General features: G+C 36.6%; 1 protein-coding gene and 1 long non-coding RNA gene across 2 annotated transcripts in view; one reads left to right on the forward strand and one right to left on the reverse strand.

The window, feature by feature from the left end:
* The window catches only part of LOC136247256 (uncharacterized), a 148,778-nt gene that overhangs the window by 121,577 nt on the left and 9,558 nt on the right, over positions 1-17,643 (forward strand). Inside the window, exon 6 of the mRNA XM_066038883.1 lies at positions 16,013-16,099. Within this exon, the coding sequence (XP_065894955.1) occupies positions 16,013-16,099 (87 nt within the window). The remainder of the gene's footprint in view (positions 1-16,012; positions 16,100-17,643) is intronic.
* LOC136247269 (uncharacterized) overlaps positions 1-17,643 on the reverse strand; it is a 286,965-nt gene that overhangs the window by 90,516 nt on the left and 178,806 nt on the right. The gene's annotated exons all lie outside the window — the stretch shown is intronic.

Genomic DNA, 17,643 nt, shown 5'->3' on the forward strand with positions numbered 1-17,643 from the left:
CCCAATTTGCAGTTCGCCTGATACAGTCAACCTCGGTATAAAACTATCTAAAATGGCGGGAAACTTAGTTGTTGGCTACTTGCATAGTGGATGCTCTGGAAGGTAAAGATTTGGCATAAAACATGTGAAAATTTGGTACACATAGCTTCAACCATTGGCAAGCTACAACACACTAAATACTTAAAACTGGCGTTTCTCGATACTTTTAAATAGGCGATAAGCCCGGTTTTCCCAGACTAGGTCACAAATATCCAAGGAGTTATGAGCGCTTATTCACGTAAAAAAAAAACAATAATTATTTTGTCATGGCTACATGGTAAATCAAGTAGAGGAATAACTTGAAAATTCGTGTGTACATAGATCAATCATCATAGGAGTGCCTTTTGGTGGTTAGAACAGCAACAAACTTACAGCTACAAAGTTATAAAGCAAAAACCAGCAAGAATAAAATCATGGGATTGAGATACTCTAATAGAGCAGTCACTGGGGAGAAAAAAAGGTTCACGAAAAATGTTGAAAAAATGAACTGATCATAACCAGAATTTGAACCAAGGACCTCCACACCTAACACCTGCATCCTTAACCATTGAACCGTTGCTATCTCGGCTGATCACTTCACTTAATTTCTACCTTATTATCAATGAAAGTTCTAGCTTAATAAGTAAAACTGATCTACCAATAGAAAATCTAGATTGTTCTAGAACATTCTATGTGTGTTCTATTAGATAATTTCAGCAAAAGCAGAAACATGCACTGTATTAGAGCATTAGCACCATACTATTGTTGCAAAACTTTGAGGCTCAATCTAGTAGCTATTTCATCATATCAGAGTCATTTTTGTGTCAATCAGTGATATTTTGTAGTATTAACTTAGTTTCGTCCCCAGAAAGTCTGCAAGAAGACTAGTATAACTGACTCGCACCAATCATCATCATCATATTCATCATAATAAGTGCTATGCTAGCAAAACTTGATACAACACACTGGAAATCATATCTCAGTTAAAAGGTGCAAGATTTGGTTTTTGAAAATACAAAAAGAAATGAAATCCACTCAAAAACTGCCAAGCTGTAAAAAAGGGTGCGGCTCTCAAAAGCCTGGGTGAAAAAGTTGTGAAATCAAAGGTGGTGGCCAAGAAATGGCTGCAATGATGTTAATGCAAAAAAATTTAGAAAATGGCTGTTTGCATTGTTAAAATTTATAAGCATTAACATCGTTGCAGCCATTTCTTGGTCACCACTATTGACTTCACAACTTTTTTCACCCAGGCTTTTGAAGGCTGCACTCTTTTTTTATTTACAGCTTGGCTGTTTTTGAGTGGATTATAATTACATCTCAAAGATATATAAGGCAAACAGCTGTATTTAATCGAGACACACGGTAGTGTGTGGTGTGGTCCAAGAAGCCAGCGTGCCACACCATTAGTATAATATATTGACAGGAAAAAGAAAATACAATATTCACAACTTTGTAGCTCTGTGATCCTTATTCTGATTGGAACCAGTTTCACTGCAGTGGTGCCCGCCAGGTAGGCCACCCTACATACCAAATTTGAAGAAAATCGTTGTAGCCATTTCTTAGATATGATTGGCCAAAATGTCGTTTTATTTCTTTTGTTATTTATTTATTTTATTTATTTTTTCTTATTCTTCATCGTTTTGCACACTTTGAAAATAGCTATAAAACACAAATGAGTACTAAGATCACCTTGAAATTTGGTACACATAAACACAGTCCAAAGGTGAATTCTAGTATCAAATTTGGTGCAAATTCGAGGAATGGTTCAGGAGTTATTACCGGTTATTCGCGTAAAATAAGATCGATCTGTTATTATGCCTACAGAGTAAACCGCTTCATGGAATGAGTGGAAAATCAGTTTGTAAATAGATCAACCATTGTAGGAGTGCCTTTTGGTGGTTTGAAAACAATCAAAATTAAAATGTGTAACAATTTAGTGATTGAGATTCGTAAATAAAATTACCAATAATTTTTATGCCTACCAGGCAAATCGTTAGTAACAATGAGCTGAAAATTGCTATGTGGCTGGAATACTAATTGTAGAATGTCATTGCAGTAGTACAGAAGAATTGGATTACAAACCATTGAGCTATGATTGGTATGATTGATTTTGATTTGATTTTTTTTGTTTAGACTCATGATGTTAGGCATAGCTATTCTTCCACGTCAGAGTACACTGAGACACATACAAATACACAAGTACAAAATAGGGTTGGGCGATATACCGGTATGACAGTAACAAGGTGATATTACAGCTGGCAATAACCGATACCGCCTTGTTTTTGAAAAACCACCATACTAGTATAAACGGTTATTGCGATATCACAGCATGCAGGAATACAGCTGCAACTACAAACTTGCATGTGTTAACAATGCCACATTGTACTTGTCAATCAATATTTCAGCCATCTTGTACTAGCAAACAAGCCTAACCCATGCACTACTACACAAAACGATGAACTAATTATTAGATAACAGGTGATACAGCTGCAACTACACACTTACATGTGTTAACAATGCCACATTGTACTTGTCATTCAGTATTTCATCCTAGCAAACAAGCCTAACCCATGCACTACTACACTAAGCAATGCACTAATTATTAGAATACATGCGAGGCACGTGTACCGGATGCAACACTACTGTGATAATGCGATGAAGATTCTGGTCTCACCTTTGCTAGCTATATACATAGGAACTATACCTCCTTCAAAATTAATTTTATATGCACTCCGATCCATGGCATCTCTATAAGTTAAGCTGGTTTTTCCAAACTCCTTGCAGTTCAGTGTGGTACATAGCTAGTAAACAAAGTCTGCCCATGCAAATATATGATGTGTAAACCATTTTGAGTGTACTTGCTATAGTTCATTTCAATACCGTGAAATTTGCAATAATTGTGATAATAAGCTCCACAATAACCGTGGGAGGAAATTTTCAATATCGCCCAACCCTAGTACAAAACTGAAAAACATACAAGACACAAAGCAATACATTTAAATAATACACAAATTAACCATTATTGGTCATACAGTGGGTCTTCGTTAAAGTGAAAAATTCTCCATGCTTGTGGGGCACTTCAAATGGTAGCTTATTCCACCAACAAGTGGCACAATGTCGAAAATATTGCTGTGCTCTAGCCAGATGATGGTAAGTGCTGTTAACAAAATAGGCCTTATGCCGAGTATTATAGGTGTGAGAGCAACTAAATGTTATTGGAGGTTGCAGTTGCAGGCACTGGCATCTAAAACAGTGACGATGAAATTCTGCCAAGCTATGGATCTCAATTTCTTCTGATATGTTAGGCCAACCTAGCTGGTCACGTGGTACAGACACATGATCAAACTTCTTAAGGGAGAAGATTACCCTCACTGCCCTATTCTGTATGCTGTAAGTGGCCAACTTGGTGATTGAGAAGAGGGGGTCCCCACACTGGCAGGGCATACATGATGCGCGATGAAATGAGGGACTCCATTAGCAACTTAAGAAGGGAAACAGGTAGATGTTTGTGACTGCATCCAATGAGATGTAAATAGTAAGAGTACTTGCGACATACTTCAGACACCTGAGCATTCCACTGAAGACAATAATCAAACTTATTGATGCTTTGGCGGATCATAACTTGACTCAACTTGTAGACTCTCCCACCAGGAATCATAATATGTGACCTGATTTGCGAAAAGGTACCTCTTCCACACATTTGACATACCAGCAAACAAAATGTCATAACTGTTGACACCTTGCACTGATTGACTTTCTGTTTGTATCAAAATGTAACCAACTAATGTAGGCATATTCATGGAAAATTGCAGATACATGCTTGCAATGATACAAAAGTTACAACGTTTGGAAGTTGAAAGAATGGGTCAAATTTTATGTGTGAAAAAGGTACCTTTTCGCAAATCCGGTCACATATATTAGATATCTTTGCCACAAACCAGCCTTCTTTAGTTACAGAATGTACAACAATCCCTGGTATTAGTGATCATGAGGCCGTCGTAGTGCTATCTCATGTGACTGCAATAACCCAACCCCCCACCTAACGGAAAATCTATCTATGGCGAAAGGCAAATTTACCTTCTATTAAGGAAAAAGTTCGACAGTTCTCTATAATTTTACAATCTCAATATTCCCCTGATCTCCCTGTCAATATTCTGTGGAATGATTTTAAAAATTTGTGTGATGACTAGGGACCCGCCGATTATGCTCATAATTTTACCTATTATGCTATGCTGCACTGCTCAAAAACTTACCTATTATGCTTAAATTTATGCTCAATACTTACCCATTATGCTCAAATTATGCCCAATTATTTATGCCTCAGTTCTCATGCTCTGCTAATAATTTCCAATTTATGGATAAATAATAAGTGGCTGAAGCACAAACTTACTTGTCAAAATCCATATCACAGAAAAGATCGATATACTCTAATAGAACAGTCAGCTATGTGATTGTTCTATTAGAGTTACTGACTGTTCTATTAGAGTATATCGATCTTTCTGTGATAGCTATTTTGATAAGCAAGAATTCATACTATTACACAAATATTCTACCTATTATGCTAGCATTATGCTCAATGCTTTCAGACACCTATTATGCTCATAATTATGCCAGCATAATCGGTGGGTCCTTAGTGACGACTGCCTCAGTTTAATACCTTCCAAAGTTACTTCTACCAAAAATCACCAACCCTGGATTTCCCCCTTCATAAAAGGGCTTTCACGAAGAAAGCAGCGTTGTTATAACAGAGCTAAACATTCTCATTGTGCTGAGGAATGGCAGTTGTATTATCGTCTTAAAAAAGAATGCCAAAGGGAATGTCAAAGAGCTTACAATGCATACATCAACAGTTTTATTGAGGCCGAAAATGGTAACGTAACAAAGAGGCTATGGTCATTCATTAAACACCAAAAAAAAGATCAATGTAGTATACCCCCAATACATGTTAATGATATTACTCTTACAGACAGCCAGGAAAAATCCAATGCATTCAACGATTACTTTACATCAGTATTTACCCAAGAAGACTTGTCAGCAGTACCTACAATGAATGGTATTCCTTTTCCTGAAATACCACACATTTCAATTTCTGAAGAGGGAGTTGCCAATTTATTACGTACTTTAAACCATCACAAAGCTACTGGACCAGATAATATTCCAGCATATTTCTTAAAAGAGCTATCAGAGGAACTAGCACCAATTTTAACTCTGATTTTTCAATCATCCTTACACCAAGGGTTTCTACCGGATGACTGGAAGGTTGCAAACATAGTTCCCATCTTCAAGAAGGGCAGCCGTACTCAGACTTGCAATTATCGTCCTGTCTCCTTAACGTCAATTTGTAGTAAAATTCTTGAACATATTGTTTACAGCTGTATCTTTTCACATTTAACTAACTATAACATTCTGGCTGAAGAACAACATGGCTTTCAAGCAGGCAAATCATGTGAAACTCAACTAATAACAACCATAGATGATTTAGTCAACTGCCTCAATGATAATGCACAAATGGACTGCATTTTTCTGGACTTTTCAAAAGCTTTTGATAGAGTACCACACTCTAGACTATGCAATAAACTATCACATTATGGGATCAGAGGCCCCCTCTTGTCATGGATCGAGCACTATCTTTATAATAGAAGTCAAAAAGTAACAATAGATGGCACAAGTAGCAATTCTTCCATAGTAACATCTGGTGTACCCCAAGGAACTGTTTTAGCCCCCCTCCTTTTTTTATGCTTTGTAAATGATATTTCCCTAAATATAGCCTCCAAAATCAAACTATATGCTGATGATATCTTATTATATCACAAAATCGAAACCAGAGATGATCAAAACCTTCTCCAGGATGACATCAACAGACTGGTCAAATGGTCCAAGGATTGGCAACTTCTGTTTAACTTTAACAAGTGCGAATTTCTTTGCATCACAAACAAACGTTCGCCATTAACCATAACCTATAGAATGGATGGTACAGCTATAAAACAAGTTTCATCAGTTAAATACCTAGGAATTACCATTAATGAGAGACTGAACTGGTCAGAGCACATCTCCAATATTTCCAAAAAGGCAAGCTCTATCTTGGGATTTTTACATAGAAATTTAAAATCCTGTCCACCCCACATCAAGGAATCCTGTTACAAATCCTTAGTTATACCAATTCTAGAATATTCGTGCACAGTTTGGGATCCCCATACTCAAAAATATATCCTAATGTTGGAAAAGATTCAAAGGCGTGCAAGTAGTTTTGTTACGTACAGTTACTCTTGGTCTGTTAGTGTAACTAACCTTATTAACAACCTTGGATGGAAAAGTCTACAAAATAGAAGAGCATGCATAAAAGCTACAATGATGTATAAGATATCTAATAACTTGATAAATATGCCTTGCAACCAATCTCTTATCCTTTGCACCTCCCACACTCGCCATCATCAACTCTGCTATCAGCTCCCTTACTCAAGAATTAACACTCACTTATATTCCTTTTTCCCATCAGCCATCAGATTGTGGAACAGCCTTAGCCAGCAAACCATTAACTCTCCAACTCTAGATCACTTCAAAAGAACACTTATAATAACATGACTGTATGTACGAACTGTTTTGTAATATGTCACACCCCCTTTCCCACAACTCACCCACTTGTAATGTTGTGCCACACACTCTTTTTGAGGTTCTGCACATTATAATATATAATAATATAACAAAAATTATTCCAAAATACGATTGCTGAGTGACAGCTGTAATAAGTTGGTAATCAATCATAATAGTAGGATATTCTGACTTACTTTTGCTGTGCTTGGAAGAGAACCACATCACACTTGATTTGTTAATGTTAAGCCGCATCTTACTCTGAGAGATCCACTTAGAAATCAGCTCAAGGTTGTGTGATAACTTCTTCTCAACTTCTTCACAAGTATCTCCAGAACAAATTAGAGTTGTGTCATCAGCAAACTGCAAGAGGTTACCATGGTGCACTAGGGAGGGCATATCATTGACATATACTGGGAATAAAAGTGGCCCTAAGGCACTTCCCTGTGGCTTACCTCCATGAACAGTAATCCATGATGAAAAAGAACCCTCGGATTTTACTCTCTGCAAACGGTTGGTCAATTAATCAGTAAACCAGGCTATTTCAGTTCCATGGATCCCCATACTATTTAAGCTTTGCCACAGTAGTACATGATCAAGTGAGTCAAATGCTTTTCTAAGATCAAGGAAAGCTGAGCACACAACTTTGTTATTGTCTAAAGCATGTATGATAAGGTCAGTAACAAAAAGAAGTCTTTGGTCTGTGGATCTACCATGATGTTAGGCCCCCTGGTAAGGGCTCAACAATTGACTGGTTTCAAAGTATGTTTCAAGCCAAGCTGCAACAAATTTCCCAAGAATCTTAGCAATGATGGACTCTACAGATATAGGACGAAAGTTTGATGGATTTTTTGTGGACCACTTTTATGGACAGGTGTAATATTACCTCTCTTCCATTCATCTGGAACTGTAGCAGTGCGTAGAGACAAGTTATACAATTTGGTTAAAGGAACTGCTATATCAGCAGCAATTTCCCTCAAAAATTGAGCAGATAAGCCACCGGGATGAGTAGACTTCCAAATATCACGATGCTTAAGAGCAAATTCAACTGTGTCAGCCTGTATTGATCTAAAATGAAATGATGTTGATTCACAAGCAGCATTAGGGACCATAACTGACACCTATCACACTGTAGTGCACATAGATTTGAATGAACCCACCTTCTACAGATGGTATATAGATACTTGAATGGGCCTGGATTCAGCGAAACATCACCACACAACAAGAGCATAAAATGTCAGAAAACCCCATGGTGACGAGCGTAATATGAGAATAGCGGACGAAAACCATTTTGTCTGACTGAGAACATCTCCACAAATGAGCAGCACTTCTCTTGATCGCTCAAAATACAGTTTAAAGTTAAAAATGGAGAAATTTGACCACAAAACCGCTGGAAAAAGTGAATAGTCACCAGCCACAAAAACACATGTAACCACTTCCGAAACACCATTTTATATTTTTTTGATTCGAAAGCCAACTACGTGTAGCAAATGCAAGATCAAGATACTCTACTAGAACAGTCACCCTAATAGAACACTCAGTTACGTTTATGACTTTCTCAATTATAGAATTTTCTATTACATTGCAAGTTATTCTGTAGGGAGTTCAGCTGTGAACAGTTAATTTTATAGACAGTTCAGCTACAAGCCAAGTCGCCCTGTACTCTGTGATCCCACAAATACTGCAGTCACATGCACATAAACACCTTTAAGTGTGTTGAACTATGGAAATGATTACTGAGCACAAGTACAAACTTTTAGTGAAGGCTAGATTACGAACACTTTAATTAATTATGGCATGCGAAATGCAATTTATTGCACAAAAACAAGCCTTTTGTAGCTAGTAAAATAATAATTTTTACAAAAATATCGTGGAATATACTTGACAACTAATCTGAGTGTCGTTAAATAATGATTTTTTTCAATTTCATTGATATTATGTACAAAAAATCAATTATTCTGACTGTTCTATAAGAATATCTGACTGCTCTATTGGAGAGTTTCCTTCAAGTTATACATAACATAGCTATGTTGCATTGGTTTAAGTTGACCTATATAATTTAATGCTGGCATTTGCATGCCATAGTAAAATCATTATGCATTTTTCTAAAAAAATTGTCTTCTTCCTCATACTCAACAGGGCGAAACGGTATAGTCTAAGCATAGCATCTGCATTTTCATTTTGTTATGCAATGTACTATTTGGTATGTATATGAAAACTGAAACCGAAAGACTGAAATTGGTCAAAAACTTATATTAAGTGGCTACTAGTGCTCACCTCTTCAAAAATACCACCTCTATGATAAGACCGCATAATTAAAGTAACCGTAATAATCCGGAGTATGCATCCAGATAATTAAAAGTGGGTCGAACCCAGACTAGAACAAAATGTGACCAGGATCTTTTTCATTGACAAAGCATTTATATTTGAAAGTTTTTGTAGCTGCCCTCCTTTTAAAGGAGAGGTGTCATATTTTGGGTAGAAGTTGGCACACATGAGCTTACCTCATGTTGGTGTGGTCGCCTGTTCAGTGTTGGTTTGAAAAGGAAATCAAGGAAATCACCTGCTATGAAACATGGAATTATTCTGTTCCATATCATTAGTGTTTTTCTTGGTCATTTTATTAATCACATGATATCTGTATATCAACTGAATTACCATTGCCATCACTTGTTGAGTAGTGGCATAGCTACACCTGGGCATACCCGGGCTCTTTCCCGGGCATCACTTCACTTTTCCCCGGGCATCAGAAAATGGTTGGGTCATGCAGCCACTCGAAATATCGTTTTTATCATTGGTGTTTACACCATAAAGTTATTATTAAATAATAAATTAAACAAGTTACCATGCAGAGAGATCATTTAGAAACAAGTCACCCTGTAGAGAGTTTAGCTACAAACAAAGCACCCTGTAGAGATAACAAATCACCTTGTAGTTTAACTACAATCAAATTACCCTGTTGAGAGTTCAGCTACAACCAAATCCCCCTGTAGAGAGATCAGATAAAAGTGATCAGCTAGAAGAAGTCACCTTGTAGAGAGTTCAGCTATAAATAAACCATCTTGTAGAGAGTGTTTGGATACAAAGAAACCATCCTGCAAGAACTCAGCTAGAAAAAGTCACCCTATGAGAGATCAGCACGAAACAAGTCACCCTGTAGAGAGCTCAGCTACAAATAGACCACCAGTCAGGGGCGTAGGGAGGGGGGGTTCCGGGGGGTTCAGGAACCCCCCTGTAAAATTTTGACTTCTGCAAGCAGGATCCTAACACACCATTTAGTGTGGCAGGACAAAATAAGTGAGCAATATAGTGTAATGGCACAGCACAACAATTGATAAAACTTACATTCATCTCTCAGGGAAGGATTTACAGAGGTAACATGAGCCCTCTTCAAAACTTGTTAAAAAGATCGATATACTCTAATAGAGCAGTCAGGTATATACTCTAATAGAGCAGTCAGGTATACTCTAATAGAACATGCATGTAAATATCCATGTCCATATGAAGTTTTTCAGACATTCCAACATTAAATGCAAAACTTAGCATGACCTTATACTGCTATAGCTTTGGTGTGCAGTGTTTAAAGATATAGAGCTCCAGTAATTTATCACTTGTGTTATGCGAAATGAATTCATGCTATGCATATTTGTATAGTTATATTGTTTTGATTGTCATTTGTATCAGTGGATTCATGGCTCCTATACCACAGTGAGATATAACCATCACTTACAGATTACTATATGTGTCTCTATGTGTTATGCTGTCTGTTTCCACTATAGGTGACTTTATCTAGTACTACCTTCATCCCAAGGGCACTTAATGTATCATAATTAATGTCCTTTTTGCATAAAATATAGCAATTTGCTGAGTTTTAATTTATTAAATATTAAAAGTCTCTCAGCAGCTGGGGGCTGCGCCCCCAGACCCCTGCTTCTAGTAACTCAATGCTGGTGCTGGAACCCCCCTTCAAAAAATCCTGGCTATGCCCCTGCACCTTGTATAGAATTCAGCTACAAACAGATCACCTGTAGAGAGTTCAAATAGAAACAAGTCATGCTGTAAAGTAGCAGCAAGAGTACATAATAAAAATGTGATTGGATCTACGAAAACCGTTCTTATCGCCCAAGACAGGAAGCCGGTTTGATTTTTTCACACAAACACAAAGCTTAATGAATGCACTATCAAGTTTCACTGCCACAGTCGACCAGAGTAAAGTGGTCTGCTTTTGCTGGCTGCTTTTTTAGAGCACAGTGGCTAGCCGTACGAGTGGTCTGGGGTCTTGATGGAGCCCTGGCCAACCAGGTGATGGCTGTGTGCGGCTGTACTGCTCCGTGGTGTTGGACAATGACCAGTGCTATAAGTTTCCTTTCATTTTAGCTAGTTCTAAGCTATGAATGGCCTATAACTTGGCCTAATTCATCCCAGCACGTTTCTTTTCAATTTTTTTGAACGTAGAGAGAGATCGGATAAAAGCGATCAGCTAGAAGAAGTCGCCTTGTAGAGAGTTCAGCTATGAATAAACCATCTAGCAGAGAGTTTGGACACAAAGAAACCATCCTGCAAGAACTCAGCTAGAAAAAAGTCACCCTATCAGAGATCAGCACGAAACAAGTCACCCTGCAGAGAGCTCAGCTAGAAGAAATTACTATGCAGAGAGCTCAGCTAGAAGAAATTACTATGCAGAGAGTTCAGCTATTAAGAAACTGTCCTGTAGAGAGTTCAGCTACAAACAAATTACCTTGTAGAAGATACAGCTACAAAACATCACCCTGCAGAGAGTTCAGCTACAAAAAATATCACCCTGTAGAGATATAAGCTAGAAACAAGTCACTTTGTAGAGAATTGAGCTACAAACATATCACCCTGTATAGAATTCACCTGAAAACATATCACCCTGTAGAGAGTTCAGCTAGACAGAAGTCACCCTGTAGAGAGTTCAGCTACCAACAGATCACCCAGTAGGGATTTTAGCTAGAAACAAGAGATAAACTACAAACAAATCATCCTGTAGAGAGTTCAGCTATAAACAAATAACCCTAGAAGGAGTTCAGCTTGAAACAAGTCACCCAGTAGAGAGATCAGCTAGAAAAAGTCACCATGTAGAGCAATCAGCTAGAAGAAATCACCTTGTAGAGAGTTCAGCTACAAAGAAATCATCCTGTTGAGAGTTCAGCTACAAATCACTCTGTAGAGAGTTCAGCTACTAACGAATCACCATGCAGAGAGATCAGCTAGAAGCTTGTCATCCTGTAGAGGCTTTAGTTATGAACAAATCACCCTGTGTTATGTATGAACATATCAACCTGTAGAGCGTTTAGTTAGATGCAAGTCACTCTGTAGAGAGATCAGCTAGAAGAAGTCTCCTTGTAGAGAGATCAGCTGGAAACAAGTCACTTTGTAGAGAGTTCAGCTACAAAGAAACCACTATGTCACTAGAAACAACTCACCCTATAGAGAGTTCAGCTGCCAACAAATAATTCTTTAGAGAGTTCAGCTACAAACATATCACCCTGTAGAGTGATTAGATTGAAACAAATCACCTTGCACAGAGTTCAGCTACAAACAAATTTCCCTGTAAAGAGTTCAGTTACAAACATATCACCCCCTATAGAGAGATCAGCTAGAAACAAATCACCTTGTAGAGAGTTTAACTACAAACAAGTTACCCTGCAGAGAGTTCAGATACAAACAAATCACCCACCCTGTAGACACTTCAGCTACAAAGAAATTGCCCCGTAGAGAGTTTACTGGCAAACAGATAACCCAGTATAGAGTTCAGTTGGATACTGTAGAGAGACTCCTGTACAGTGTTCAGCTTTGAATACAAGCAAATCACCCTTTAGAGAGTTTAGTTACATTTCAAGTCAAACAGTAGAGAGATCAGCTGCAAATAAATTATCCTGTAGGGAATAATTGGCATGTAATTAATGTATGTAAATAGTTTGTATAATTACTGATAATATCAAAAATAGTTGAAGTATTAAAAATTTGCTTTAAATCTTTTTCTTCTTCCTGTGGTAAAGAAAATAATATGTGTTAAAAAAGTCCAGAAGCTAGCCATAGGATGGCTTTGGGGTATACAATTACAAACAGAAGTGATGTCTAATCAAAAACAATGCGGCTCCCAAAAAAGGCCATGGTGGAAAAAGATGTGAAATCCAAGGTGACAGGCAAGAAATGGCTGTGATGGTAGGTTAATGGTAAAAATCTTAATACTTAATAACGACAATTCAGGTGCCATGACTAAGCGGAAAAAAATTCACCTGAATTGTCGTTATTAAAATTTTTACCACTAACGTACCATCACAGCCATTTCTAGGCCACCACCTCAGGTTTCACATCTTTTTCCACCATGAAATTTTAGGGGGCTGCACCTTTTTTACAGCTTGGCTGTTTTTGATTAGATTGTACATATCAAGAAGCTTTTGGTTTATAAAAGTTTTGCTATATCCAAATGTGCAAAAAATCTTTTGTTGAAATTTGCAATTGAGTTTTACTTTTGCACATGTCCAGAAGGTAGGCTTTCCATAATTTTCACAATCTACAATTTTTAAATTTCTTTTTTTCTGAAAATCCATGCTTGTGCTGGTTTTTTACTGACAATAGCGTGATAGTGTGAAACAGTAATTACTCCAATAATATGGCAGTAAATTAAAGCAATCAAATTATACTATGTACTACCAAAATATCATCTCAGAGCTTCTAAAAAATCTAAACACATGTTCTCATGACCAAGCCCTCATTGTTTACTTTTCTCTACTCATTAATTCTGACCAGTAATATCCAAGATTAACTCAAATACTTCTTTTGACCTAATGAATACGAATCCAAGGATTAAATACTTTTGCAATACTTTTGTTTACAGTAGGTACTTTTTCATATGCATACCAAGCACCTCACATAATGGTTAAAAGAAAAGCTGAGCATGACAAGCATGCTAAACTAGGGGGAATCTGGGAACATGCACTAAGCAAAATTTAAAAATATATATAATGCTTTGAGATTGAATTTAGCATATTTTTAGTTGTAAAACATGCTAGAATCATTCCAGCAATGTATTCTTACTTGTGTAATTTACTTCTATGTCACTCAAAATAACATTGTTTATACAAAACTTAATTCTAGAGGCACTTGTCACAATCTTTCATCTGAACTACTGCTGAGGAGTCACAGTGCAAGCCGATAGGTTAATAAAGTCTTTATGGATTGTTCATTGAATAGAAAGATGAATTATAGTGTTATCTGATATGTTGGTAGTAAGTATAGACAGTTGAGTACTTAAGAGATGACTTGAAATAGTTAGCCAAATTATTTGGGGATAGCCCCCCAGCCAACAACTTCCTACGCCAATGTTTTTTTTTCTTTGTGACCATTTTTGCTCTAACAAACTATTTTATTAAATAACTTGTATCCTTTATTTAACCCTTGTAATTAATTAGTTGTAGTTATAGATAATTATAATTGGTACATAATAATGAAGACTATAATGCCAGACACTGGTTGACCTTCAGGACTACAACTTATATTTGTTGTTGTATTATAAATAATTCTTGCTAATTGTATTGTTCAGTAAAGTTTAAACAATTAATCCAGCCACTGGAAATAGTGACTAAGCACATGCCCCAACTATTAATGTACTGAGAAGTGAATTGGCCATTCCACTTTGTTTTCAAGCATTTTGTGTCCATTATATTAGATTGCACTACAAACAAAGAACGGTTTGAGAAGTGTCTCTGCAATCAATCCAGTCACTATAAGATACTCATGACAGCCAGCTACATTGAAGTCACCACAGTTTACTGCAACTCAGCAACTACACATGCAGTAGTGGAGAAAAAATGGGACATAAATAGGCTATTATGCTCCAAAATCTTCCAATTATTCTTTCTGGATATTTTTTATTCACCTATTATTCTCAATATTATTCCCCATCTACGTACCTATTATTCCCAAAATTGTTTCTGAAATTAGTGCTATATATAAGCATATTAATTATGAATTTTTATACCTGACTGTTATAATAGAATTATGGGCTCAAAGTTGATTGCTCTATTAGAGTGAGTGACTGCTCTATTAGACTATCTCAATGTTTTCAACCGTTTTTATGCTTGCACTGTTTCAGTGGTGTATTCAAATTTTTACAACAGGCTACAAAGAAAACTTATAATTTTGTACCAATTATTCCTGGAACTCATCTGATTATTCCAGAACATTCCCTAATTCTTTCAACCACCTATTATTCCCAAAATTATGCTGGCATAACAGATGTATGTCTAGACACAAAGGAGGACAGTGATAAGATTCATGATGCATGCATAAACAGTAAATGCTGTGATTAGCAAAAAGGCATGCGAAGTGATGTTGAACAGTAGCATAACCACAGTTGTTTGAAAGTATCAGTTATATAGTCAGTTAGCTGAAAATACAGTAGGTACATATTTTTGGGTATGCTTATACCTTACCAATACCTTAATTTGTTATGAAGAGGTAGGCGCGATGCTGGTTATAGATGATATGTCCAAAACTCAGCATCATGAAAGAAAATGTGATGCTGCTTTGGTTTGGGCAAGAAAGCCCAAACCTTCAAAATCTGTACTATACAGTATTAATAGTACAGATCATGGAGATTTTCCCAAACCGAAACAACATCATGTTTTCTTCTGGGTTTTGTACATATCATCTGAAAGCCCATTTACTGCAAATCAGCTACTACATATATAGTACAGATTTAAATTTGAATTTAGCTACTGAACAGGAAGCTTATGCTGATTTGTCTAGGGGACTAGCCCAAAGTTACATTCACATAATATTATACAAATTTACATAAAACTAATCTGTGGCTGGATCTGTGAAAGTGGGTCTTATAGCTTCTCCAAATTTTCAGGTTTGGTGAGTCATAACATGTGTATAAAGCATTGTCTAGAATTACATCCAGAAATAATGCTATGATATGAGTGTAAAGTGACTAATTTTTAGGCTGGTACCATACTCACAAGTGAAGTTATGGATTTTCAAGTACATGTAATTGGAAAGGCTATAAGACCCCTTTTTGCAGATCCAGTCACATTTACATATGTGACCAGATTTGCAAAAAGGGATCTCACACACATCTAATTTACCAACTTTCATGACTCATAACTTTTAGATTGAAAAGTCTATACACTGTATATGTTGACCTGAAATGTGGTCAGTAGTGAGCACCAATATAGCCTAGTACACAGAAACGTTTTCAGCTTAATATGTTTTTTTTGAGCACTTAGTTATGATCTTTTAAGTTCATAGAATTGTATGTGTGTGGAAAACCCATTTTTGCAAATCCAGTAAAAATATATTAGTTCAAATTTGTTACAAATGATTCCAGGGAATTGCTGGCACACCATCTATTTAAAAATGTTCATTATTTTAGGTAAAACTGGATGATACTGTCAGTCACCCACTGATACCTGCATCAAGCAACAAATTAGAAGACTTGTCCAAGAAAATGACTGCCAAGGTATGTTGTTATGTTTTCACAAAGCTTGTCAAAAATGTAACAATAAATGCAATCATGTGCATGTTTCATGTGACAGAATCCTCTTACAAGAATTTGCTCATATTTTAAACTTATTTGCACAGAGACATACCCTGTGTGGTTATAATTATGTACACTTCAAACATTTTAAAATGAAATTTACACTTCAGATTTGCCAACTCAGGGATTCACCATGGAATAGGGCACAGTATATGTGACCGAATTTGACAAAACAAGGCTTCCACACACATCCACTTTTATGGCTTTGAAGAACTATAATTTAAAGTTGGAGTATGCCATTAGTTTCAAATTTTGACCTGGTATTTTACAATGCTATGGAAGAATTGTGTGACAATTTTAGGTCAATAGCTTACTGAACAGTCAGGTTACAGTTTGTTAAAGTCAGAAAATTGGATGTGTGTGGAAGCCTTGTTTTGTCAAATTTGGTCACATATACTTTTGTAAATTCAATGTAGTTTCAGTTAACATGTTGATTGCTGTGGCACAGCCCAGGAGGCGATGATGATACCACTATCATACAGTACGATGAAAGTGTGGGCATGGACAGTAACAAAATATCACCCAAACCCTGCTTCGATTTTTCTTCACAATGACATGACAGTATTGGTTGGGTAAAACCAAGCCGAAATGTGCTTTCATATTGACCCAAAAGATTTTTGTCAAGTTGCTAGATATTTTTTTGACAGAATTTTCTACTGCCTGCCTGATCCATTCAATCAAGCATCACAGAAAACTGGATATAGCTACAGCCCTACTTCTTTCGAGAAAACGTTTCAAATTCACTCAGGAAGAAACCTTTGGCATATCGATAAACATACAAAGCACTTGTATTATATTGCTTTTTATCTTTCTGTACCAGTGAAGGATCTTCATCACGAGTAGGACTACCATCCACGGATGTAGAGTATAAAATTTTGCAATGAATGTTTCTTGGACTGATAAACAAACTTTATTGAATTGAAGAAAACTTGTCAGTTAAAAAGAGGGGTTCCATTAGAGCTTTGCCCCTGCATTAGCTGCTTATCTTGTTTGCTTCATCATTATCTGGACTGGTAGGATTCTTTTCTTCATGACTTTCTTTGTATTTCTTCACATGATGTGTCAAGCAAACCACATAATATAGCTATATTTCCATGCAAACAAAGTGAATGAACCTTGTGTTAAGCTAAATAACTTGACAAACTTCTAAGTGAATACAGTTTAGCAAATATGTTTCTTGGCCTGCGAAAACAGGGCATGTGGGCACAAACTACATGCTGTCACACAACAGATGATATCTCAATACTGGAACAGAATATATGCATTCTGTAACTTGCGCCAATTAAATGCTAGCCAAGAGCTGAAAATTGCATTACCATAGTTTAATGGTATAAAACGTTACATAATTATATGAGCATTGGAAGTTTTAAAAAGTAAGCAAAAATCATGTGCCCACATGCCCTATTTTGCGGGCCCAATAACATAATTATGTGGTGGGTTATACTTTTAACTAATCGGCAAAATTT

The sequence above is a fragment of the Dysidea avara genome, chromosome 2 (genome assembly GCF_963678975.1).
Source record: "Dysidea avara chromosome 2, odDysAvar1.4, whole genome shotgun sequence".
NCBI lineage: Eukaryota > Metazoa > Porifera > Demospongiae > Dictyoceratida > Dysideidae > Dysidea > Dysidea avara.